The sequence below is a fragment of the Spinacia oleracea genome, chromosome 5 (genome assembly GCF_020520425.1).
Source record: "Spinacia oleracea cultivar Varoflay chromosome 5, BTI_SOV_V1, whole genome shotgun sequence".
Taxonomy (NCBI): Eukaryota; Viridiplantae; Streptophyta; class Magnoliopsida; order Caryophyllales; family Amaranthaceae; genus Spinacia; species Spinacia oleracea.
Window position 1 is genome coordinate 59648544 of NC_079491.1, and position 21280 is coordinate 59669823.

Genomic DNA, 21280 nt, shown 5'->3' on the forward strand with positions numbered 1-21280 from the left:
TTAACGTAATTTCGTTTTAATTATTAGAAATAATTTAAAAATTTCGTTATTTTAAACGATTTTACGATTTATTTTAAACGATAAATTTATAAACGAAAATTTATTTATTTTTCGTTAACGATATATTTTACGAGACTTTGTTTTAATTAAACATTTCTATTTTTAGTAATTTCCAAAAAATAGAAACAGAATTTCTGAATTTTAGCCAACCATGTGAAATTACGAAAATGCCCTTGGAGCACCAAGATTCCATTTCCCTTTCTTCTCTTCCTTGCTCCCCACGTACAAAGTAAGGAGGAAATTTCCTTCCTTCCTTCTTCCTTCATTTCAGTCTCCATTCAAAACAAAAATCAAGTTTGCTTCTTCCACTTCAATCCTTTACAAATTCAACAATTTCAGAATTTCCATTTGCAAAAACAAGAGACCAATTCCACTTCTTTTCTCTCTTCTCTGATTCAAGCAATCAATCACCACCATCACTGAAACCACCGTGACAACCACCGTCCACCACCACCATTAGCTGCTGCCCAACACCACCATCTCAACCACGCACCAACCACCATCCCCTCCGCCCTCTTCGCTCTCCCCTGTCCCTCTTTGCTCACTCCCCTGCTCTTCCCTCTCACGCACACCTCTGCCTCCCTCTTTCTTCGCCGCTGCCGCACCACCCAGCCACGAAACCACCACACCCAGGCCACCGCACCACTTTCTATACCCACCTCCGCCTCACAAGACCCGGCAGCTGCTGCTGCGTCGCCCAGAATCGACCGGGAAACACCCCTCCCCTGTTTCTCTCCCCTGTCTCGCCCTGTTCGTGCTCCCCCTTCCTTTCTCTCGCTGTCGCAGCACCCACAACCACCATCACCGGCGCACTTTCGCGCCTCCGTATCGCCCAGGCATCAGCCATCCAGCCGCCACCTCCCTTCTCTCCGCCCTTCCTCTTCGTCCGTCCCCTGTTCCTTCGTGTTCTGTTTCCCTCAAAGGAAACGAGTTCCAGTAATTGGAACTTTGTTTTGTTGCTCAAGTTAAGCCCACATTCCCTTGGCCCAAATTCCCAAAGTGAGTTTTGTTATTTTGCCCAATTATTTACCAATCTAATTATTTTGTAAAAATAAACGGTTACTTAAACATTTCAATTAAATAAATTCTTAATGATAATATTATAAATATATTTCGGCAGAGTTTTGGTTTAAATAATATTCGTATAAAATCGATTTATGAAATATGAATTTAGATTGAAATTTTGATTAATAATAACATTTTCGTTAAAACTATGAAATTATAATTCGTAAATTCAATTATTTATAAACTTATTATAAAGTATTAATTTTAAAATATTAATCGTTTAATAACTAATTGAATGATTTAATATTGTGAAAGAAATCGAACTCGGAGCTCAGGAATAACGATCCATCGAACAGGAAGTATAAACTACGGTTGAGGTAACATCTATTGCTAACACCCACAATCCCCTTATGAAATGTGTTTTATGAGATTATGAAATATGTTTATAATGATATGTTTTTATAGGATTGTGGGATATGAAATATGTTTATAAGTGTGTTTTATGAATGATGATATTTAAATGTGTTTGTGAATGATTTTATAAGAATGATGTTTATGAGTTACGAATAAGATACGAAACATGATAAATAAAAGTGTAACCGGTTCTGGCAGTTAGTGGGGTTACTATTTCTAGGTCGTGCACGTACCGCCGTACCGCGGGACACCCAACAAGGGAGAGTGCTCCTTGAGGGTTACCGCAAGCTAAAAGAGAAACTATTTAGGTACGGGCGTATGTCCAACAAGGGAGAGTGCTCCTTGAGGACTATCGCAAGGTGGGAGACGTCCCGCAAGGCTAACTTGTCAGTTACCAAGTAAAAAGAAGGTTTTAAGAAAGATAATGGGAACTATCAAAGTTTCAAGTTATAAATGATGTTTTATTGCATTTATGAAAATGTTTTACTATGTTCTATTCTCCCTGATTGCAAAGTAATTAAAATGAATTGAAATGAGTTTACGCTGTTAGGGTAGTATGTTACTGGGCCTCGGCTCACGATGTTGCTTTTGTTTTAGGTACGAAGAAGATCATGGGATGCCTTAGAGTGAGGATGCAACCATCAAATTCACGATCGATGTTTAGTAGAGACAATTATGTCATTAGTAATAAAGGGATGTATTAATTAAACTCTAAATTTGATCTCATGATTTGAGTTAGATTTTAATACTAATATTAACCAAATGCTAAAAGTATTTATTATTAAAGTTTATTTAGTAATTTAAAAAGGTTATGTCGCCTTGTATTTTCCACGAGGGAAATACGGCAAGTGACGCTCCGACTAAATTAGGGTTTCCGCTGCTAATTAAAGATAATTAACCTAATTAATGGTGTTTAGAAGTCGGGGTGTTACAGTTTGGTATTCAGAGCCAAGGTTCTGGACCATAAGTGCTAAAACTTACGGGTTTTGCACGTAATAGAACTCAATAGGCTTTAAGCAAAGAGTTTTAAGGAAATAAGTTAAAAAGAATAAGTTAAAATCATGCTAAGTTAAAATGAAATGAGTGTGAGTGATAGGACGGGGAACGCAACGGGAATGTTTTCTTTATTATGATTTGCAGAATTTCTTAGTCTAATTTCAAGAAGAAAAGATTATCTGAAGTGTTGTATCCTTGCGATCAGATCGGCGATGACTTCAAGCGGAAATATTCCTATTGACGGCACTAGAAACGATAACGATGTTAACGATGGCAATGGTAATCACAAATCTGCATTAGCGCTGGGAGGAATGCAAGAAAGAATTGAAGAATTGCGCAAGGATCCCATTTTCGGGGACACTCCAGGAGAAACAAGCGATAATCGAATGGATTTAATGAGATTGATAATGTCGGAACTTCTGCAAGGAAATCGTCAAAAGCCAAGGTCAGAGCAAGAAGAATGCTCCAACATGTTCAAGAAGTTCGCTTCTCATAAACCCCCTACCTATGATGGCAAGCCAGACCCTACTGAATTTGAGGAATGGATTAGCGATATGGAGAAATTATTTGATGCAACTCAATGCCCCGAGAAATGGAAGGTCAACTATGCTGTCTTTTACTTGAAAGGACAAGCCAACCTGTGGTGGAAAAGTGTTAAAGGAATCCAAAATGAGCCTGGTTTTGGTTGGGAAAAACTGACGGAAGCTATGCGAGAACAATTTTATCCCTATTCTCTGCAACTGCAAATGGAATCGGAATTTATCAAATTGAGTCAAGGAAAGAAGAATGTTCTGGAATATGCAGTGAAATTCAATGAGCTTGCTCGATTTTCCCCTGACCTGGTGACTACTGATAGGCAAAGGATGAATCGATTTGAAGGAGGATTAAGCATTGAGATCCGTGATCGTCTTTCGAGTTCTAGAATTTCCACTTTCCAAGAGTTGTACGATCGAGCAATTAACGTCGAAAGAATTATCAAGCTTCGAGAAGAAACATATGGAAAACGAAAAGGGAGCTTCGAAGAAAATCAACCGAACAATAAGAAACAAAATGTCAATGTCAGCTATCAAGGAGGGAATAACGGAAACCAAAGCTTCAACAAGAATCGTGGATGCGCCAAGTGTGGAAGATGGAACCATACTGAGAAAGAATGTCTAATTGGTACGCGAGATTGCTTCAAATGTGGTAGCAAAGATCACCAAATCAGAGATTGTCCTCAAATACATCGAGAGCAAGGTGATAGGAGAAACGATGAAAACAAAGGAAATGGTGGCACTACAAATTTCAACCGTAATCCCCCACGTGGAGCAACTTCGAATGGAAGAGTGTTTTTAATGCAAGGAAAAGACGATGATGCAAATGACAACGACGACTTCGCTAGTATGGAGTGAAGAATGAAGCAGAATGATCTGTTGAAAACGCGTGATCAAACATCTAGAGGAAATAGTCTAAACTAAATGATGGAAATTTTGAAAGTAATATGCGCTAATCAAGTATCAAACTAAGATGTATTACCATCATTAGTTATATGAATGTTATGTTTATGTTAAATGTGAAAATTTTCAAATAAAGAATTATGTGTTTATGATATGCTTTATGGATTATGCTGATATGATTGTATTGGTAATAACAAATCGTTACGTATGAAAGTCGTCTTCGATGGAGGTTCTCCTGAGCTCAGAGTATGAGATTGTTATAATAAATGACTTTTACAAATTATTTGAGTATTGCAATTGTTAGGTAAATATTTATTCTCATTTTCAAAGTCATAAATTTTGCATTAAATATTACTATTTTTGGTAAGAAAAATATTTTCAAACAAGATATCACAAAGTAAAATGGGAGCCTAGTCTAAGCTAACAAGTTTGCCCCTTTTATGTTCTTTGCTCCTCGATCCTATTTTATGAAGTAAAGTGGAGGTACGAAAGATGCTGGCAGAATGTAATTGACCTTAATGACGATTAAGGGTCGATATATAATTTTGCCCCTTTTGTATTCTTTACTCTTCGATTCTAGGTCTTGAGTTGAAGCGGAGTCATTAAAGAAGATGGCGGAATGTAAGCTAGACATTGTCGGAACTGGAATGAAATCGTGAGATCTTGGTTTTAAAATAAAATCTCGTACTTTTATTCAAATATATTCGACTTTCAACAATCAATTCAAGTTTCGAGGACGAAACTTTTTCTAAGGGGGTAAGAATGTAATACCCCGAAATTTTTAAACTCGATTTATTAAAATTAATAATATTGTATTAACGTAATTTCGTTTTAATTATTAGAAATAATTTAAAAATTTCGTTATTTTAAACGATTTTACGATTTATTTTAAACGATAAATTTATAAACGAAAATTTATTTATTTTTCGTTAACGATATATTTTACGAGACTTTGTTTTAATTAAACATTTCTATTTTTAGTAATTTCCAAAAATTAGAAACAGAATTTCTGAATTTTAGCCAACCATGTGAAATTACGAAAATGCCCTTGGAGCACCAAGATTCCATTTCCCTTTCTTCTCTTCCTTGCTCCCCACGTACAAAGTAAGGAGGAAATTTCCTTCCTTCCTTCTTCCTTCATTTCAGTCTCCATTCAAAACAAAAATCAAGTTTGCTTCTTCCACTTCAATCCTTTACAAATTCAACAATTTCAGAATTTCCATTTGCAAAAACAAGAGACCAATTCCACTTCTTTTCTCTCTTCTCTGATTCAAGCAATCAATCACCACCATCACTGAAACCACCGTGACAACCACCGTCCACCACCACCATTAGCTGCTGCCCAGCACCACCATCTCAACCACGCACCAACCACCATCCCCTCCGCCCTCTTCGCTCTCCCCTGTCCCTCTTTGCTCACTCCCCTGCTCTTCCCTCTCACGCACACCTCTGCCTCCCTCTTTCTTCGCCGCTGCCGCACCACCCAGCCACGAAACCACCACACCCAGGCCACCGCACCACTTTCTATACCCACCTCCGCCTCACAAGACCCGGCAGCTGCTGCTGCGCCGCCCAGAATCGACCGGGAAACACCCCTCCCCTGTTTCTCTCCCCTGTCTCGCCCTGTTCGTGCTCCCCCTTCCTTTCTCTCGCTGTCGCAGCACCCACAACCACCATCACCGGCGCACTTTCGCGCCTCCGTATCGCCCAGGCATCAGCCATCCAGCCGCCACCTCCCTTCTCTCCGCCCTTCCTCTTCGTCCGTCCCCTGTTCCTTCGTGTTCTGTTTCCCTCAAAGGAAACGAGTTCCAGTAATTGGAACTTTGTTTTGTTGCTCAAGTTAAGCCCACATTCCCTTGGCCCAAATTCCCAAAGTGAGTTTTGTTATTTTGCCCAATTATTTACCAATCTAATTATTTTGTAAAAATAAACGGTTACTTAAACATTTCAATTAAATAAATTCTTAATGATAATATTATAAATATATTTCGGCAGAGTTTTGGTTTAAATAATATTCGTATAAAATCGATTTATGAAATATGAATTTAGATTGAAATTTTGATTAATAATAACATTTTCGTTAAAACTATGAAATTATAATTCGTAAATTCAATTATTTATAAACTTATTATAAAGTATTAATTTTAAAATATTAATCGTTTAATAACTAATTGAATGATTTAATATTGTGAAAGAAATCGAACTCGGAGCTCAGGAATAACGATCCATCGAACAGGAAGTATAAACTACGGTTGAGGTAACATCTATTGCTAACACCCACAATCCCCTTATGAAATGTGTTTTATGAGATTATGAAATATGTTTATAATGATATGTTTTTATAGGATTGTGGGATATGAAATATGTTTATAAGTGTGTTTTATGAATGATGATATTTAAATGTGTTTGTGAATGATTTTATAAGAATGATGTTTATGAGTTACGAATAAGATACGAAACATGATAAATAAAAGTGTAACCGGTTCTGGCAGTTAGTGGGGTTACTATTTCTAGGTCGTGCACGTACCGCCGTACCGCGGGACACCCAACAAGGGAGAGTGCTCCTTGAGGGTTACCGCAAGCTAAAAGAGAAACTATTTAGGTACGGGCGTATGTCCAACAAGGGAGAGTGCTCCTTGAGGACTATCGCAAGGTGGGAGACGTCCCGCAAGGCTAACTTGTCAGTTACCAAGTAAAAAGAAGGTTTTAAGAAAGATAATGGGAACTATCAAAGTTTCAAGTTATAAATGATGTTTTATTGCATTTATGAAAATGTTTTACTATGTTCTATTCTCCCTGATTGCAAAGTAAATAAAATGAATTGAAATGAGTTTACGCTGTTAGGGTAGTATGTTACTGGGCCTCGGCTCACGATGTTGCTTTTGTTTTAGGTACGAAGAAGATCATGGGATGCCTTAGAGTGAGGATGCAACCATCAAATTCACGATCGATGTTTAGTAGAGACAATTATGTCATTAGTAATAAAGGGATGTATTAATTAAACTCTAAATTTGATCTCATGATTTGAGTTAGATTTTAATACTAATATTAACCAAATGCTAAAAGTATTTATTATTAAAGTTTATTTAGTAATTTAAAAAGGTTATGTCGCCTTGTATTTTCCACGAGGGAAATACGGCAAGTGACGCTCCGACTAAATTAGGGTTTCCGCTGCTAATTAAAGATAATTAACCTAATTAATGGTGTTTAGAAGTCGGGGTGTTACAGAAACAGTCCCTCAACTGCTTCTCCTCACAGATCTCTTGTGAGATCTTCTCTCTTGCTCAAGTAAGCCTGACTCAGGCTTATCATACAATAACTCAACACTTTAGTCTGAAACAAAGAGATATTAAACTAATACTAATACAAGATATAAGACCACGTAACAAATACTGCTCTATATGGGAACAGGAACAGACTCTTTAAAGATTAAGACTTTAAGGGTAATACCTGAAAGCTTTTGGTTAATGTAAATAAGTCTGATAAAAACTTTCGCAAAGAACTTGAGGTGTATATATAAGAAACTAAGAGTTTACCCTAGATTCTAATTCAACACAATTTAGGACTCTTTTCAAAAGATATATAGATTTTCGCAAATAACTTCTTTAAAACGCGTTTAGATAAAATCAATCTTTACGGATTTGAGAGTTGTGAATTAACTCAAACTCTTAAGAGTTTAACCTCAAGTAAAATAGTAAAATTAGTTTTGTATATCGACACTTATCTTTTATAAAACAAAACCGATTTAGGACTCTATGAAATATTCTGTTCCCATACTAAGCTATATTTGAATCTACTGATCTTATACCTTTCTGGACTCTATAGGATTTGTTGGGCTTCACACTCCTTGGCCCATGATTTAATCTTTCCATACGCTTTAGACTTGTACTCTTCATAATGTTGGACTTAATTTCCTTGTTGCTTCGCAGCTTGCTTCGTTGTATACTTGTCCTAGCTTATAGTGACTTGTTCCTGTCATTCTTTATTTCAACAATCAGTAGAGTGTAAGCTTATCATCATCAAAACCCAGGAATCAACAGTGGGTGAGTGTAAAAGAAAAATGAATAAAATAAAAGAAAGTGAGTGGAAACTTGTAAATGTTATGGGGGAAGATAATATTCTTTCATGTCCAAAAATAGTATAATACATTATGTAACGAACGTTATGAACAAACTAAAACGGAACGTGTACAAGCTAGATCATTATAAAACGGAGGTATGTGTATTACGGAGTATAATTCGTCGTTAATGAAAATTACACGGTAAATAATTAATTAGTCAAAAAGATTCTCTATAACAAAAGATTAAATAGCTAAGCTGGAATGGTAATATGTATAAACTCATTGTAAATAAAAACAAGTTTATAACTAATCAAGGCTCTTGCTTAAGGAGAAAGGGAGGAACCACATCTTGTAAAAGACCATAATCATCCGTTTGCAACTGTTGATTATTATGACGAGGATTTTGTTGGAGATAAGAGAACTGTGGAAAGGGTGAAACACCAGCACTACTCATACTACCACAGTGCCCTAGTTGAGCAAGTAATTCGTGCGGGAAGTTGGAAGATGGTGGTGGTGGTGGTGGTGCTAGCATGGAATAATGAGGGAAAAGAGCTGCAGCGTGACCTCGCAACGTGGCAGGGATTGGGTGGTTGTGCTGACCCTCGTAGGTTGTGATTACGGTCGAGGGGTCTTGGAATGATCGTTCCACTCTCTTCTTCACAGAGCATTTCTGCGTTGTACACCTATAATAGCTCCTGAAATTTAATTTCACCTTCATATATTAGTCAAACAAATTATGGAACTTGAGAGAATCATTCCAATTTAAAAGCTATACATAAATTATTTATTTCCAAAAAAAAAAAAGAGCCAATCGCCAACTTTACCAAACACATATTTAGTAAATCTACGATCAAACATCCAACACAACCAGTCAGTCAAACAAGCCAAGTAAATCAGCCACCAGCCAACAGCCAACCGTGAAACAAGAGCGATTGTATGACAAGAATTTCCGTTTGACGTATGAAGGCCACCGCGCACTTGATTACATACTCTACATTACATATAAGCTTTCTGTCAAATTTTACTTTCAAAAATTCCTAACCTTCTTAAAGAGAGTCTCGATATTCCAATACTTTTGATACTCACCCACTTAAATGGATGGTATTATCTTAAACTCAATGAGACCACAACTTAAAACTATTGTTAATGTTACTCTAATGTTATATTTTAGTACATCGTTCCTCCGATCTTATTTACATGACATAATTGAATTTTTGACACTATTCGCACAAGCTCATTTGAATTTCTTTTGTGAATTGTACTTAAGAAAGAACATAGTCGTGTGGGGTTTTACCGGCTAAATTAAGGTCGTTCCAAATGGACCTACAACACCGGACCATAAAATTTTGGGGCTCAAAAAGAAATTATGTTGGTTAAATCCCCAAGAACCAATATTATATATTTAACAACGGCTTTATTAAACATTATGTAATCTTTGTCCTAGTTGGTAAGGACTCATTATTGTGGTAGCTAAGACTAGAGTTTGATTTTTCTCCTGCCCCCTTTTTTATTTTCTTTTTTCATGTCCATCAAACTTTTTCATTAATTTTCTCAAACCATCACACATAAAACGTTAAACCATATTATTAATTTGACTCTATATTTTGTATAATAAAACAATATTAATATGATAATTATGTGTTTTACATTAAATTATTGCCCGTAAAAATTTGTAGGGACCCAATATCTGTATATAGCACAGGGCCTTCAAATTATCGGAGACAATCCTGTAAAAAGGTAAATAAAATTTGAAAATTATGAATTACACTTGGATAGTTTGAGCTACAACAAGAGTCTTACTAATTCCGAGGAGTTAATTTTGAATTTATATTCGCAAATGAGTATTTGCAAAAATAAAATATGATCAAATCAGTGAGGTATTTGACTAATGTAACAGTCAAACATGGCAATTAAAAGGGGGAAAAAGAAGTATGAAAGGCAAGTCTATGCAACATGACCAATTTGATGAGTTGATTTATCAAAACCGGTTAGCACACAGTAACTTTTACCCTGTTTTTTAATAACTTTTAACATATTTTGATTACTATTATAATAACTATGTTTTATGGATAAATTTTTTGAAAGATTACATAATCACCTTTATACATTATTAGTGATTTTAAAGTTAAATTTTAAACTAAATCAAAATACAGTATCACCTAAAATAATAGATAACTTTTACATTATACGGAATAACTTTAAAACATTTTGAATTAATTTTTACTCCGATATACATAATGAGTTAACTTTTACGTTGTAAAATTATGACATTTTTCAATTATCAAAAAAATTAAAAAAGAAAAATGCCCAAGTTGTTCGTTTAGTACAGGATGGGATAATTACAATGCAAAACCTAAAGTCAAAATTGATATTATAAATAAATGAAGGAAACAGATATTTTAGTTTGTTGGGAAAAAACGGAAAAAAAGAAGTGGGAATCGGAATTGTAAACGAGAAAGTGAAAATGTTGACCGTTGTTATAATTAATTAATAAAGGAATCGGGTATAGTCGTGTGTAGAGGGGGCATGTTGGTTGTTTATTTCTATCTTTTCCACTATTGCAACATTTCCAAACTGTCCGTCTCACAATTACTAGCGCCCACTCGCCATATTATTCAACATTAATTATTTCTCCTTCTCTTTTAATCTTTTCTTCCATTTCTACCTACAAAATTGGTACAAATTCTGCATGTTTTGTGGTTTTGCTTTATCTCTATTATATAAAGTGAATAGGTGAAATTATTTTAATAAATTCACTTTCGGTGTCCTCATTGAATTACTTAAAATACCCTTCACACTTATAGAATAAATAATATAATGACAATCTACTTAATAGGAGAAGCCTAAATAATTTAGCCCCTTAAATAAATTCTTACCATTTTAATCAATTTGTTTATATGCGTTCGGTTCTATCTAACTTATATGTTTCTTATATTCGCACGCATCGCATCTATATTATATTTTTTGCATGTTATTTCATGTTTAAATATAATAACACAAATCTGTTTCTTATATTCTCACGCATCGCGTGCATATAAGACTAGTTTCTATATAATGAAGGGTGATGGATAAGAATTGAGACTAATTGTTTCACATGAAAAAAAAAAGAGCTGACATATAATTAAGATATATGATTAGTAGGCCAATTCACCTATCACCAATTGTTATGATAAAACCTTGTCTGATTTGTATGTGGTCAAACTCTCCTACGGCATTAGCTCGACTGGTCCCCATAGATATGTCAAGGTGTTGATTATTACGAGCCTTTTAAGGCCAGTTATTATACTGTTTTTTGACCTTGCTTGGCTAAAGAGAGCAAGATAACTAGGGTGATCGAGAGGCAGTACGTGTTTAGGATGAGGGAGAGGGGAGGGAAGGGAAAGAGAATAGTTAAGGACTTCGCCATGCGTTATTGCATGAGTGATTGAGTGGTATTTTACAGATACAGGGAAGTTAGGGGATTAATAGTAAAGGAATTTCATAGCTAGCTAGGAACATTATTTTTTAAAACTAATTTAGGGAATCAATTAAAAGGTAAAGGAGTTCTTATTGTACACTATACAAAAAGTATACTAATAAGTTAATTTTTTATCAACAATATTCATAACATATATACAGTGTAGGAGTTGTTAACACAATTCAAATACTACATATATAAACACAATGTATTGTCGTAACTCGGTGTAAATTTCGAGTCACCTTTAGAAAGACTGGCGTAAAATTAATTAAAAGGGAGACCGGATTTTAGTAATTTGATTGTGGTGTTTAGGAATAGGGTGCGTTATTCATCTTTGGACAATGATTAATGAAGCTTAATTACTTTTTCTTGCTTTTAGTGTTTTAGCAACCATGAATATAATGACTAGTTGAAATAAAACATGTGCTATGATATCCTCCTATGACGAAATTTGAAAAAAGGTAAATAGAATGAAGTTCATTTCCATTAATTTAAACTCCCAAACAGCATTACAATTGCTACATTGCATTTTTACTATAGCATTAGAAATTAACTGTCTGCCCTTTCACACTCCAATATCAATATACTATTTTACCTAATACGTAGTACTCCGTATGATATTATATACTTTGTTTTAAAATAAAGTTTGAAAGATGCGGCACTTTTTTTAGTTTCATAAAACTAATGTTAACAAATTCCACTAATCCAAATTTTCTAGAAATATATTTGTATGTATTCCGATTTAATTTTTCTCTTCTATAATTATAAAGCATGTCTTTTTTTTTTTGATGTACGACTAAACCATAAATACAATGCGGATTACAATTGAGGGCGGGGGATTCAAACCTGGAATCTCTAATTTTACTCTTCGATTTATTTATCATGTTTTATTGCAATTAAGCATGCTGCATGTGTTGTAAAAAATTTAAAACACAGTCTTTGTTGTGCCATATAAATTATATCGATAGCAAGGTGAAGATTCTCGTAAAATATCTTATAGCAAATTGCACTAAATCGGTTACACTGCCTAATTTAGATGTCGTACTAGTACGCAGTCCACAATGATTAAACTTTTTTATAGCTAATTATGTTCAATTGTACGTTGAACAAAAAAAAAGTCCAATTGTACGATGTTAAATTTGCATATAACAATCCATAAGTTCGTAGCAGTAATCAATGTTGCGATTAAAGCGAAAATTAGAACAAACTTATCTGATTCGATGAACTGAACGAAGAACAATTGTTGCGTCGTGGATCACGGCCCACGGCCCACGGCCCACGGCCCGCGCCCGGCCCGGCGCGCGCGCGCGCGATGTGTCCACCCATACCATTCTCACACTTTCTTAAACAAGAGTTACACTCATTCCCCAATTAATAAACAAGAGGAATATGAAGAGTTTTTCCAATGTGGGACTCTTGAATTTTCACTCACCCTTTTTTCCTTTGTGTTTCCCAATGAGAATTTCCAACAATCAACGTACCCCATTATTACTGATAAATTAGTGTTTAGTACCCTCTTAAGTCTTAACTCTTAGTTATGATCAATCAAGTTGGAACACGTTAGCTAGAATGATATAATAGGTTAGCATAAATTAAAAACAAACAGCATTTATCCAAGCAATATAATTCCTACACGGAACTAATCTTCTCCCATTTCGCCGCAACTTTATCTCTACAATGTTAGGGTATCCTAACTCCTAACATTCCCTATAGCTGTTCTTTTGCCGTTATCCAACCTATGAAATATAAACTTTTATTCTATTTTCAATTACAAATGTGTAACTATTATAACAACGTAATTTTTGTATGCTATAGAATAATATGGATCCGTGTACAACCTAACTAATGATGTATACGAAATCTTATTCCATTCTTGGGTATTATATTTTACAAAAGAATTAAGGAATTTATCTACTAATTAAAACTATCACATAAATCAGAATAACTTAATTATAAATAAAAAGTACTTTGTTTTACCTTCTACAGTAGGTTTCAAATGATTATTCACCTGATTCTCACTTATGTGAACTTACTAAAACTTAACTTATTAAAACATGTAAATAACTTAATATTTTTTCGAGGAATTCATTTCTTAAAAGTTCAAATAATGTGAATATTCCAGTCAATTTGTGTTGGAACAAATTATGCTACTAGACATATCGGGTCGATTTGATTATATTTGATTTAATATTTATTATAATCATTTAAATGTTTTGTCTTAAAATAAAACGGAATTTTTTGGGGGAAATTGAATGCAATTACAAATCATGAAAAGCTAACAATTGCGTAACATGAATATGCTTCACATAATCAATTTCATATCATAAATTATTCTGTACCACAACATTAAGTTATACAAAGTCCAAAAATTATCAATTTTCAAGATGGTTTAATCCAAACGAATATAATTAAACTCGTGTTTTAAAAATTAAAACCTAATTAATAATGTGAAAACGCGTTTAAATAGCAGCTAATTATGAAACTTCTAAAAGTGGTGGAGGCAAAGAGAAAGAAAAATGGTAAGAATGATTAGACGTAATAACTTACCTAGGATAAGGACTGTTCTTCACGGCTTTCTGCCCATATTTTCTCCATCTATACCCATCTTCAAGATGATCAACCTCGCTCTTCGTCATGAATGCGAATCTCGCCTCCCTTTGCTTCTTCTCCCCCTTCTTCTTTCCTTTGTTGTTCCTGTTCATACATAAATCAATTATCAATTTGCATCGCACTACAAGAAATTATACTATTAACGACGGGATTTTCCGTCGCGAACCCGTCATAAAAGGGGGCCGTCGTTAATGGAAAATCCCGTCGTTAACCCGTCGTAAAAGACAATTGTTGATTACGACGGTTGTTTCCGTCTTTGTTGGGTTGTTATTCCCGTCGCAAAAGGGGAATTTTTACTCGTCATTATTAGGTTGTAAAATATACAAATTTTTGTAGTAATCATCAAAACATACTTTGTATTTCAATTAATCTTTCTTAATGTGTGTATAAATAATTTGTTAGAGTGCGCAGTGGTGCAGACGAGATTTGATCTCAGATCTAGAGTAGTATCACCCAAGTCTTTACCGGCTAAACTCATAGAAATCCACACTTATATAGTGGCTAGATCAATTCTTTAATTGTAATTACATTCCTTATCCTTTCAAAAAAAAAATATTTTAACATTCCTTATACTTTTCAAAAGAAAAAAAGGGGGGAAAATGAATACTCTACAAATTCCAAGAATCCAAGCCACCAAAATCTTTAAGCATCACATATACTTCTAGTGTGAAAGGGTAATTATCCCTAATAAAGTTGAAGATAATACAATTGGATCTTGATCGATCTTTATTATACTAATAAATATGATATCTATGAACGTATAGGGTTATGTTTCCTAGTTTTTATTCTTTGGTTAAGTCATATGAATATTATAATTAAGGAATTAGGAATCACCAATTATACTGAATCCTTAATAAATAGCATGTTTAATGAACTTACCTTTTCTTTAACTCATCTTGATCATGAGACGCTTTAGATTGGTGCTTATCCTCTTTCTTCCCAACTGAACCATCATCGACACTAGCGGCGGCTTCCGTAGAGGAGGAGGAAATGGAAGAGTTAGGAGTGCTAGGATTATTCTCCCCATGTCCAACGACGGCCATCATTGCCTCTTTTTCTTTAGTCATTGCCGGATTTTCGTCGACCACGGAGGAAAAAACTTCGGAGGAGGTAGGAGATAACCCTACGCTCCTCGCGAGCGTAGGGTAATCCATAGAAGACCCATGTAGGAAGTCATTAAAGTAATAATTGTTATTATTATCATTATTCGATGGATCTAAACAAGGTGTAAGGCCATCTTGTGTAACTTGAGATGATAAGTAAGAAGAAGAAGAATTATTGCTAGGGTTATCACAAAATGAGAAGTAATTAGTAGTGTCTAAGATAGCTTGAGGATCTTCATTAGACATGAAAGAGTGATTATTAAAGGGATTATGATAGTAGTTTCTTGCTTCATTAGACATAGAAGAGTGTTAAGTAGAGAGAGAAAGTAGAGAGAGAAAGGGGGGGTTTGACTAAGAGAATTGATTTAGGGTTGGTGTTGAAGAACTCTTTGTCTTTGTTAGAAGTATATAATAGAGGAGAGAGAAATGAGGAGATATAGTGTAATAAGAAGATGAAGCAAATACTTTTATACTTACATAAGGTAAGGTTTGACAATATAGGTATGGTAATTAAAAGGGCGAAAAGTGGTCTTTTTCTTAATTGGAATTTAGTGTGAGGTGTTTGATTGAATGTGTTACTTATATGCTTATATTCATGGATTTATTGTACGTATGTGACTTGTATGGCCGAAATTATTTATTCAAATTCAATTCTCTTTACAAGGGAGGGGGGCTATGACGAATTGACGAGGTCTTTTGCTTTGTAAAGCGCCGGTCATGTTTTATTGCTTGTTTTCACACAACACGTCATTACTTGTAACCTCTTGTCTAGTAGGGAGTACGACCACGATTATGCTCAAGTAGAAGCCACTAGATATATGGTTGTTAGTAGAGCGTTCGAAAATTGATCCGATTTGAGAACAATTTGGATTAAATAGAAATTATTTGAATTCGAATCTATTATGTAACGATGCTTTGATTTAGCATGATTCAAATCATAAAAGACTTAACTTAGCTATATACAATTAACCAAAATCTCACCCGAATATGTTAAAGTAGAAGTCACTAGATGCATTGTTGACCGTAGAGCTATCAATAATTGACCCAACTTGAAAATGATATGTTGTAACTGTACATTAAATTGTTTAAATGATAATTCTATCTATATGGACACTGCGATTTAGTAAGACTCAAATCCGAAAACCTGACCTGATCCTACCCGGCTAGATATAATATAAATCTCACACAATAATCCGGGTTGATAAATGATGTTTAGATTTTTTTCCAAAAAGTTATAGTTCAATAGGTATCTTCTAATATTAATGAATCTTTTCTAATACTTGTTACAAAGATCAATATCAATATATTATATCAAAGAATTTCTTTATCCAGTGATTTTTTATTAACATTTATATTTATTTCGACACGTAATATATTCAACTAAAATAAAAATCGCTACACAAGATTTCCCTTTTCATTCCCAATGACAACTTTAGGCTACCTACTTTAAAGTAAATTTACTTGTTATAAAAAATTGAATTTTCTTAATTTTCTATATCTCTTAGCTTCCAAGTTGGTTGAATCTTCTCATTAATATTCTATCTGTCATAATATTTTTCATTTTCCTTGTAATATGTTTTATATTTAACGTAAGATAAAGTGTTCTACTTGTAACCTCTTGTCTAGTAGGGAGTACGACCACGATTATGCTCAAATAGAAGCCACTAGATACATGGTTGTTAGTAGAGCGTTCGAAAATTGATCCGATTTGAGAACAATTTGGATTAAATAGAAATTATTTGAATTCGAATCTATTATGTAACGATGCTTTGATTTAGCATGATTCAAATCATAAAAGACTTAACTTAGCTATATAAAATTAACCAAAATCTCACCCGAATATGTTAAAGTAGAAGTCACTAGATGCATTGTTGACCGTAGAGCTATCAATAATTGACCCAACTTGAAAATGATATGTTGTAACTGTACATTAAATTGTTTAAATGATAATTCTATCTATATGGACACTGCGATTTAGTAAGACTCATATCCGAAAACCTGACCTGATCCTACCCGGCTAGATATAATATAAATCTCACACAATAATCCGGGTTGATAAATGATGTTTAGATTTTTTTCCAAAAAGTTATAGTTCAATAGGTATCTTCTAATATTAATGAATCTTTTCTAATACTTGTTACAAAGATCAATATCAATATATTATATCAAAGAATTTCTTTATCCAGTGATTTTTTATTAACATTTATATTTATTTCGACACGTAATATATTCTACTAAAATAAAAATCGCTACACAAGATTTCCCTTTTCATTCCCAATGACAACTTTAGGCTACCTACTTTACTTGTTATAAAAAATTGAATTTTCTTAATTTTCTATATCTCTTAGCTTCCAAGTTGGTTGAATCTTCTCATTAATCTATCTGTCATAATATTTTTCATTTTCCTTGTAATATGTTTTATATTTAACGTAAGTTAAAGTGTTCTACTATGTCGGAACTCCTCTTGAGTCCACTAGACCCGAACTTATATTTTTGTGGCAATTAATAAGGAATGTTATTAAAACCCAAAGGCCTTGAGAAACTCAAGAACGCAGTAAGCTCTAACCTCTAAAATTACAACTCCTCATAATACATTAGAAAAATGGCAACTAATTTGTCACTAATCTATCTCTAAGCTCAACTGAACTTCTACAAGGGACCTTAAACAATATCTTTTTTACAATACCCTTAATAGGTTTAACAGCTTTCTTAAACACAATATATAGAGTTCCTGCAAAGCCAAATATTGTAAACTGTCACAGCAAAACACATGACATAAAGCTGTGAATTTAGACCAGTTTTCCAGCTTCTCTTTGTTTCCACTTCAAGCTCCGTGGTAAAACCAACACAAACTTTAGAGATGCCCAGAACCAATAGCACTCTCCCATAACCTTTTATCAGCTCAGTTGCTAACAAGATGTTATCCGCAATGTATCTTCCAGGAATAAATCCAGATTGTTATTCGGATGGAACACTACAAGAGGGGGAGGGGGGTGAATTGTAATATGGAACTTGCTAGCCAATTTTTGCGGAATTATAAAGAACATAAGCAAGTAGAGAAACAATGCGAGAGATTTTACGAGGAAACTTTCTAGGCCCAACTAGAAAGAAAACCTCGACCCACTAGGGATTTCAACTTAAACTCTTTTCATTATAGGGCAACAACTCAGTTACAAACCTATAAGGAACTCGGGCATTACTTGAGTTCCTCTACGAACTCAAGTTCCCAATAGTTGTTCCTCAAACAACTACGCTCTCACTGACTTCCCTAGAAGTCTCTCTTGACTCTTTGACTTCACTCAAAGCTTCTCTGCTTCTCTCTCATAGACTTTACTCAAAGCCTACCCAAATACATATTAGGAACTTACTCAAGTTCCTGCCCCATGCACATCAGGAACTCACTCAAGTTCCTGCCCAAAACTTGATACAAGAATTCACTCAAACCCTTGACCATTTCTCAAAATATTGATGATTGATAATTGATTAGTATCCCTCTAGTATGTAGCACGTGAAAGAACAATGGGGAACATGTCACTCGTAGGAACTTGGAACTCGTAGGAACTGACTCAAAAACGTGGAATGGAAAACATATTTTTATATAACGTTATTCCACAGCCAATCCTTATGGAATGACACAAGTCAGACACTTTAGAATGAAGATATAAGCCTCTATTTATAGCATGCACAAGACTTAACCATAATCACACTTATTCCTCCACTAACAGTAAGTTTCCTAACTTCTAGGCAGTTATCCATGATCAGTTAGTTGGGGAGAAACTTGGGGAGAAAGCAGTCAAATTAAAGTCGTGGGCATAACTTATTACATGTTTACAGTAAAACATTTAGAGTAAAAATAGGAAACAAAAAGAAAATAAATACTTGGAGAAAAAGTAACGTTTTATCAAAACATAATCCAAGAGATATTTTTCCACAACTCACTTTTATTTATTTAAATATTTTACTGAAAACCTTTTCATAAACGTGAAATAAATACATGATTTTGCGTTCGTGTAGAAACTTGCATTACAAGTTCCAACACTCACAAACTCATTATACGTATTTTAAATTTTGACTCTTTATTTTCCAAAAGCAGGTAAGATAAAAATAAATAAAAGATGCAATTAAAATCAGAATCCTAATTAAAGTTGATTTAATTTAAAACTTATCTTTTATTTAAAACTAAATCTTATCTTAAAATAATTAACTAGTGCATATTATCTACAACACTTAACCAAGTAGAGATTTATTAAGAAATAAAACTCTAAATAAATCCCTACAGATTACGATAATAATATGCAACATATTCACTGACTCTTAGATGCTTTTGACTCTAAGTTCCACGAGTTCCTTTTTGACACCTTGTTCCATTACTTTTCACGCTACTACATACTTACATGAATCCTAGAAAATAAACTCTTATTTCATGTCTTCATGTTCCATGCTGCTTCGCATGTTGGTTGTTCCACCTCTGGAACTTCTCGAACCATGTTCCCCCTCAAGAACTTATTTATGCATGCTTGATCAGTTTCTCTAATTGTCCAAGTTTGCATGCTTTGGCCTTCTCTTGTTACTACTCTGGAACTCCTGGTTTTCTTAGCATAGAAACTTAAACATTTATTAGTTAAATTTGCTTGTCATCATCAAAACCATTTGGGTCAACACAGATTGACATTCACTGACCGCCTCAACAACCACACCCTACAATCTTCTTGTCATAATATTGGAAATCAGCTTATAAACCAAAGGACAACAAGAAATTGGTCGAAACTCTTTCACATTCGAAGAATTTGAGACCTTAGGAACAAGAGTAATTGAGGTACAATTCGCACCACAAAACATCTTCCTTTGTTGAAAGAAATAATGAACAGCTTCATAGATATCTCTCTTGATAATATTCCATGGTCTCTAAAGAATACATCATTATATCCATCTAACCTAGCTCGGAGCTTTACTATCATCAATAGCATTCAGGGCGTCATCGATCTAAGATTTTGTGATAGGAGAGCATAATAATTGAGCATCTTCTAGAAAGCCTAGGGCTTGGCCTGAGAGTTGGAATGTCTGCCCTGGGCAGAGCAACAACAACAATACCAAGTAGGCCTTTTTAAAACCCCTGAATTTCTCCAATAATATCATCTTGTTCAGTGAGCTTCAACCCCTAGTCATTATACATAAGTGATATTCTATTTATATTTCTTTTCTGTTTGACAAACGCAATGAAGAATATATTATTAATGTAATACCCCGTAATTTGGTGTAATTAATTTAATTAGCCCATACATTTTAAAATCTTAATTTTGATTAATTACATAATTATATTTGAAATTATTTTGAGGGAAAAACGTTTTCAACTCTTTTGGAGCGAAATATTTTTTTAAAATTCATTAAGGATATTTATGTAATTTTGGAATAATTATTTTAAAAAGGATTTTTAATTAAATAACTTAGGGAGTAATAAAAATAGTTTTCCGAAAATCGAAAATTTTCGACAAATAAATCAGATTTTCGAAAATAAGAAAAGATCCTCGAACAGATTTTTTTAAACTCGATAATCTTAAACGAATTTTCCTAAACATGAAAATAAATTTTAGAAATTTGGAAACTAAAATAATTATGAAATCTACTCTTTTTGTATTTTCCATAATTCAATTATTCTCCTTTCCTTAAATCTTCTAAGGAATATTTTAGATTATTTTCTTCCCCAAATTCTCTGAACCATAATTACCATTACCCTTACAGCCATACCCCATTCAACTATAAATACTCAATTATATCCTTCATTATTAGTCACACAAAAAGTTTTAGATCTTCTTTACAAAAACCCAAAATTCTATATCGTCCTAAAACTCCTTTTCTCTCTCTCAATTTTCCACAACCCACTGCAGCCACCCCCTCAAATGAGGCAGCCATCGCCGGCCACCCTAGGCGACACCACCTCGTGGTGTTGCTCCTTCGTTCTTCATTCTTCGTTCTTCGTTCGTTGTTCATCGTTCTTCAATTAGTTGATTCAAATCATTCTTTTTCGTAGTTCATGAATGAATATCATAAGCCTATTTGATCTAGTGAGAAGTGGTTGATTGATCAAGGTACGTGTATTTGGCTAGATATTTAATTAAGATTGAAACTATGTATGATTTGA

General features: G+C 34.1%; 1 protein-coding gene and 2 long non-coding RNA genes across 3 annotated transcripts; 2 read left to right on the forward strand and 1 right to left on the reverse strand.

Annotated features, from left to right (window-relative positions):
- Window positions 1–537: 537 nt before the first annotated feature.
- LOC130461174 (uncharacterized) lies at window positions 538–2172 on the forward strand. Its single transcript, XR_008921569.1, has 3 exons — window positions 538–1059; window positions 1381–1442; window positions 2077–2172. It is a non-coding gene; the product is annotated as an uncharacterized lncRNA (long non-coding RNA).
- Window positions 2173–5238: 3066 nt separating this feature from the next.
- Window positions 5239–6898, forward strand: LOC130461063 (uncharacterized). Its single transcript, XR_008921386.1, has 3 exons — window positions 5239–5785; window positions 6107–6168; window positions 6803–6898. It is a non-coding gene; the product is annotated as an uncharacterized lncRNA (long non-coding RNA).
- A 1123-nt stretch (window positions 6899–8021) lies between these two features.
- On the reverse strand, window positions 8022–15620 carry LOC110796590 (WRKY transcription factor 28). The gene is made up of 3 exons (XM_022001649.2): window positions 14918–15620; window positions 13976–14122; window positions 8022–8666 (listed from the first exon to the last, which is right to left on the reverse strand). Exons 1-3 carry the CDS (start codon window positions 15439–15441, stop codon window positions 8282–8284), a joined length of 1056 nt encoding a protein of 351 aa, XP_021857341.1. The 5' UTR covers window positions 15442–15620; the 3' UTR covers window positions 8022–8281.
- Window positions 15621–21280: the final 5660 nt, after the last annotated feature.

What these genes read in the sequence shown, in the direction of transcription:
- LOC110796590 (XM_022001649.2), bottom strand. Translation starts at nt 15,441, where the DNA reads ATGTCTAATGAAGCAAGAAACTACTATCATAATCCCTTTAATAATCAC. An exon ending in CAAGATGAGTTAAAGAAAAG is followed by an intron (nt 14,123 to 14,917) that starts GTAAGTTCATTA and finishes ATGTATGAACAG; the next exon opens with GAACAACAAAGGAAAGAAGA. An exon ending in AAGAACAGTCCTTATCCTAG is followed by an intron (nt 8,667 to 13,975) that starts GTAAGTTATTAC and finishes ATTAAATTTCAG; the next exon opens with GAGCTATTATAGGTGTACAA.